Source organism: Buceros rhinoceros, unplaced genomic scaffold (assembly GCF_000710305.1).
Source record: "Buceros rhinoceros silvestris isolate BGI_N320 unplaced genomic scaffold, ASM71030v1 scaffold9998, whole genome shotgun sequence".
In the NCBI taxonomy this organism is placed as follows: Eukaryota; Metazoa; Chordata; class Aves; order Bucerotiformes; family Bucerotidae; genus Buceros; species Buceros rhinoceros.
The window spans coordinates 14353-20253 of NW_010426314.1; the positions used below are offsets into that span (position 1 = coordinate 14353).

Here is a 5901-nt window from a genome sequence, read left to right on the forward strand (position 1 = left end):
CTTAATTATCCCTCCTCTCCCACAAACTGCTCAGGGTCTGTTTCGAGAAGCGCTGTGCAGGTGCCACTCTCACAGCTTTGAGTAAGTCCTGCCTGTGCGGAAGGTGTAGAACCAGCCCGCAGTGCTGAACCTTGCTTTTGGTTTGGCATTCGAACAAGTGGTACTCAGAGTGCCTGCAAACGCCTGGAGAGGAAAGTGCTTCTCTTGAAGACACAGAGGAAGAAAAAGGATAAAATAAAGAGAAAATGTCTTCCGTGGGCACAGTTGCTTCCCTAGGACTAGAGTGGCGGCTCTTTTCTTTTGTGCCCTCAACACACACCGCATGGTGCCACGTAACACTTGCAACCATGAGCTTAAAATGTTCCGCAGAGAGCAGCGGAGACTTCGTGTACTTCCCAGAAGCTACACGGCCTTTCCCTCAGTAGAAAGGGACTATTCCGATGGCATTACGGGCCCCCAGTTGCTACGAAGAGGGGAGTAGGAAGCGTTTGTTACTATTTTAATCATCTCCTTTAAAGCTAACAGCTGAAGGACAAAGTGTTAGCATGCAACTGAGTAACGAGAACGACTTGAACAACTGTTTGGAATTCTCAGTCACGCAGAACACTTTGCAGACTCCTTGCTCTAAACCTTCGTTACTTCGCCTTGTTGGTGCTGTATCATTTGACTTTAGCGTTCACGAATCTCGTAACTAGCACCTAAGCCCAGCCACACGCTGGCTGCAGAGGAAGCTCATTTTCTGGCAGATGCAGCATCTCGCATCCCATCGTCTAGCGTGAAGCTGGGGCACAGCAGGGCCGTTGATAAAGCCTCGATGCCAAAGAACAATTTTTCCAAAAGGGATGTAGAACCAGTTGGTTGCACATTTTATGAAATTTGGGCTAATAGGTCAAAATAAGCCCCTTGCTCTGCTACGATCCCAGGAACTGTGAGAGTGCCTCAAGGCCAACGCTGGATGCGTTGCTCTATGGCTCTCTGTCCTCTAAAAACATGGAAACTAAGCAAAATGTTCAGCCTGAAGTACTGGAGACTAAGTTTTAGGAACTGCTTGAGAAGTGGGAGGGGTAGCCGTGTCATCACAGTAGTTAATTTAATTCGCCAGCCTGCCAGCTCTGTTGACCTCTCTTCACATCTGGATTAAAGTCTTCCGCTACTGAAAATGAACCCAGTAATTTCAGCCAAGCCTTAGTGTACATCTGCCCATACCACGGTGCCATTCTGAAATTCACTGCGGGAGCAGCAGGGAAACTGCGCGTGGCACAAACTGCGGCAGGCATGGAATCCAATCGGGCGCAGGAGCTTCCAACCAGGGCTTCCTCACCTGTCCCCGCACGGGGGACTGAGGGCAGAAAGCGGGGGAGCTAGAGAGGGATGTCACCCTTCCTAACGGCTGTGTCCTGGTTTTCATGTCTATGGGATTAAGGCCACAATTAACATCGAAGATGACAACTTGTGTAACAATAGCACAGGCAAATGGTACCGCAGGCTTTTCCCACCAGTAGCCCCTGATATTCTGGCTGTGCCTATCCACACTTCAAAGATCTGCCAGAAAAAATATCCTTCTGAAAAGACTCACTTGGAGAATGTCACCATGCCAAAGAGCGGGCAAAGATGAAAACTCGGGTGAAACATGAATGAGGATGATACTTATCACAGAGAGCAGAAGAAACACGGGACCAAATGACCTTTCTAACAGGTTTTCCTAATGTTTCTCTTTACTTCCGAGTACACTTCCCATACCTCAAGCCTCATCACTGCCACAATGCAAACGGCACAGATTTTAATGAGATCCATTTTAATTTTTGTCACTCTTTTTGCTTCAGAGAAAGCAATTACAGAAGTCTTCGGTGATGCTTTCAACAGCCAGATTCGGGGGAAAACTGAACACAATTTACATGATCTTTTAATGTTACCATTGCAACTTTAATCCTTGATTACTACTGTGGACTCCTCACTGCAAGTGCGTTAAACTAGTCTAGTTATATCTAGTTCCAATTGCTACTTTGCACTCCTCATTCCAAGTGTTTTATCTAGTCTAGTTAAATCTAGTTTTTAACTACGTTTAATCTAAATGTACTCACTATCTGAACAAACTCCAACCAAAACCAACAACCGATATCAGCAAAAGATAATTCTCTTGAAGAAATGGCAATTCCTTCATTTGCTTCTAACGTACAGTTAAATAAAGTCAGGGATTTTTCAGTTCCTAGGTCTACGCTGACCTTGCAACTTTTGCTCCCATTCTGAGTCACTCGGGTGGTTCTGATGATTCTCATTGTATGTGAAATGTGTATGGTTTTTGTTCTCTGCCAGACTGTTGAAGAAGAAAACCCCAGCATAAGAGGGGAGACGAGGAGAGAGCACAGCCAGCAACAGCAGAAGGAATATTACACAAATAACAGGCCCGTAAAGGCTGGCATTCTCTTGAGGATCGCAGCCAAGAACCACACGTTATGCTGTACAGTACTGCCTCAATATGTGACCACATACAACACGTATTTGCAAAGCCCTGTTTAGTATAAAATGTCCTTTCTGCTGCTTCTTACGGTGTGGGGTTTTTTCCAGCAGCATTGCCAACAATCAGATTAGTAGCTGAGCCCTCCGGAGTTATCATCTCTCTTGCTTCCTGTGCAGCGCTAGAGCGCAAAGCTCATCTCTGTGCATCTGGAGATGCTCCCGGCTAGAGGGAAGTCATACAGTGCTTAAGGGATACACTGGCTCTGCAGGAAGATGAATTTTATCCTCGTGGACTGAAGTCATATGTGCAAATCGATTGCAGAGCCTCTGCATCAAACCAAACCCCGCTCTCTAATCTGTGCATGTGCTGGGAGCTGTTATTTTCGAGCTGACCATAATAACTCAAGAGGAGTCAACAATCTAATCTATTTTTAAAACCTAGGGTTGACACCCCATGCAGTAATTTATAACCTGTTTATGTACACACATCAAATGATGATGATGATGATGATGAACAGCCCTGCTTCTCACTGATTTTAGGATCCTATACCACAGGAGGTAAACGTGATTCGATACCATACTTGGCCTGACCTGGCAAGTCCTTGTGTGATGATGGCAAAAGAAAGTGAAGGAAAGCTCTGCAGGATTTGCTATCACTAATTTCAGCTACATTTTAACAGTGATCCTCAGTATAACTCTTATATAATAGAGTACAGATCGGTATTCTGCAAATCACGAAGGAAACCTTCATACGTGCTGTCCCTGCTGTGGGAACGTTACTATTAGAATCATGTATTAAGAAACTCTGAGAAAACATGAAGTGCTAAGTATGGGGGAGTGGTTCTTCTTCAAAAGAGGAGTCCTATTAATATGTGTGAGAGAGATACAGACTTTTAAAATTCCCTTCAAATGCCACGCAGATAGATTAGAGCAAAAAAGGTCACGACACACGGTTCCTTCTGTAGGCACTCACCTGTGGGAGGGAAACTTCTCTTTCAGAACAGAAATAATTAAATTTTCCACAAAGTGATCAGTTTCTGTCACCAGATCTGCTGCAGATGTCTTTGTGGACACTTGTTTTTCCTCTGTTAGCGCTTTCCTAATAATCTGAAACAGAAGTTCACAAATCAGATTTACGGGCCATTCATCCTGCGCACACTAAAATAATGTATTTACTGAAAAATTATGGATAATGCTGAAAAATAACTGTAGGCCTAATTGTACCAGAGCCTCTTCTAACTCTTCTGACCAAAACCCTTCTGAGCTCATGAGCAGTCCTTGGGAACACGGAATTTCAAATCACTCTCCCAGATCCTCTCTTGAGAGTTCAGCAAAGGGCTGATGAATGGGATGCAGCTAATGGAAAAAAGGCATGATGGCAGTCACCACGATTTAGGAAATCACAAAAAACACCTGCAAGGTAAGAGCGGGCCTCGAGGCTCAGGAATTTTTCATGGAAGCCCCTTTTTCTTTTTTCATTTTTAATTTACAGGACCCATACCCCACTGCCCTCTAATAAAAACCTTCAGTAAGGCAAACCCCACTGTTTTCTTTTTTTGCCAACAAGGACACACAAAGTTTATTTTTTCTTGTGAATATGGGGTTTGGAACTTCAAGTGCTGACCACCACTAGTTCCCAGAGAACTGCTAGATATTTAGGAGAAACAAATATTGAGACTTCTCCCTAGATATGTAACCAGGGATCCAACCCTGGATTCTCTTCTGGAAAAGTCTTTATCTTGTTTTCGGGGTTTTACTGTTATGCACTCGGAACTAAAGCACATCAAGTGCAAATGGACACATAGGAGAACAGTTAATATAAGCTTTTCTCTGATTTTCCCATCTTCTTTCTGTTTTTTTCCACTCCTTCATTAAAAAGAAAAATAAGGAGCAGGATGCAAAAGGAGCTGACTTATTTTTTAACCAGTGAAGAGGATAAACTATTCAAAATTAGGAAAAAACAAACAAAATGAAAATAAATCACCACTTATTTGTATAGACTGATATTAACTAAACCCAGCACCAAGACGACCAGCACTCCAAGTCCCTTCTAAAACTTCCATATTTCAATTTTTTAACTAAATTTCCACCGATCAGAGTGGTTTAGACCCACTGATGATGTTTGATGACCAAAGAAAACAGTTCAGCTGTACTGTGCGCAGGAGAGGGAACCAGCAGCCCCCAAGTTTCAGCCTGGGCTCTTGGTTCTCATGGTCTGAAACCCTGCATTTGCAGAGCGTGGTGGTTGTTCCGACATCCGAGGATGTCGCTGCCGTCGCCTTAGTGCGGAAGGTATCTGGACGAATGTTTCTGGTTGGTGGGCTGTAAAACATCGGTTATGCCAATTCACTGAGCTCGTGAGGGCGGTTTGATACTTTCCAGTTTGAGTTCATTATTGTCTATCAAAATATCAACCACACTTCATCTTTTTACTCCCCTCAATGGTTTTTTCCTAGGAAGGCTCTTGGGCTCCTCTTTGGTCCAAAGCGAAACTCAAACCACTCCAACCATCTCAGCTGTGTATTCTAAGGATCTGCTGCGCTGCTCCCTTCTATTTAAATTTCTTTTTTGAATACAATCCTTCGCACCTCTCATCACCGAATTTAATATTTTTCATTTCTGGTAATTTTTCTGGTTGTTCACAAGCATGTTTAACTCGATTCCTGGCCTCCAAAGTGCTCACCACTCCTCTCACTTGGATGTTTGTGGGTTTTATATACTCCATTCTCTCATTCAAGTCCTTCATTAAAATACTGAACATTCGTCAGGTCCAAAACTGGATTTTTGCAGGATCCTACTTACATATTTCACCAGTATGACAGCTATTGAAAACACCCTGCTTTCCCAGAGGGTTCTGCAGTAGCCGTCTGATAACCAGATTCACAATGTACTTGCATGGATATTACATGGAAAAACTCTTATCAAACTTTTTTCCTAAAAAGATTCATTGCTTCTCTAACTTCCGCTGTTGCCCAGTTGCTCCCTGGCTGCAGGAGGTGGTTAGACTGGTTGACGTGCCCATCATCAAACAAAACCCACTCTGCCCGTTTCTCTGGTGACCTGCACGTGCCAGCCTGAGGCTCCAGGGGGAGCAGCCAAGAGTGTGACTCTGATGGGACAGGGTGGATGAGGACCATCTCACCTGTCTCCTCAACCACGTAGGCCCATGCTGAAGGGTCGTGACACATATTACCCAGCCCTACGACGGACAGGTCCTCCCCACCTCTTGTGCAACCAATGTGTTGGAGGAAGAGCAGAAGAGAAGCCATAACAAATTATCAACTTATGCCGAATAATCCCTAAAAATCATCTGCCTACGACTGTTAGAGCCGGGTGCTTCGGAGAACGTTGAGAGCATCACTCAGCTCCTTCCCTTGCCAAAGCCTCACGATAAGGTTTGTAGATACCCACTGCAACTGCCAGCTGGGCACGGAGCTCCACAAA

At 44.3% G+C, this 5901-nt stretch overlaps 1 protein-coding gene across 1 annotated transcript in view; it reads right to left on the minus strand.

Annotated features, from left to right (window-relative positions):
• The window catches only part of IMPA2 (inositol(myo)-1(or 4)-monophosphatase 2), a 15305-nt gene extending 10515 nt beyond the window's left edge, over nucleotides 1-4790 (minus strand). The window contains exons 1-2 of the mRNA XM_010141457.1: nucleotides 4611-4790; nucleotides 3431-3564 (exon numbers count right to left, since the gene is read on the minus strand). Coding sequence (XP_010139759.1) covers nucleotides 3431-3564; nucleotides 4611-4790 — 314 coding nt within the window. The remainder of the gene's footprint in view (nucleotides 1-3430; nucleotides 3565-4610) is intronic.
• Between the last annotated feature and the right edge of the window lie 1111 nt (nucleotides 4791-5901).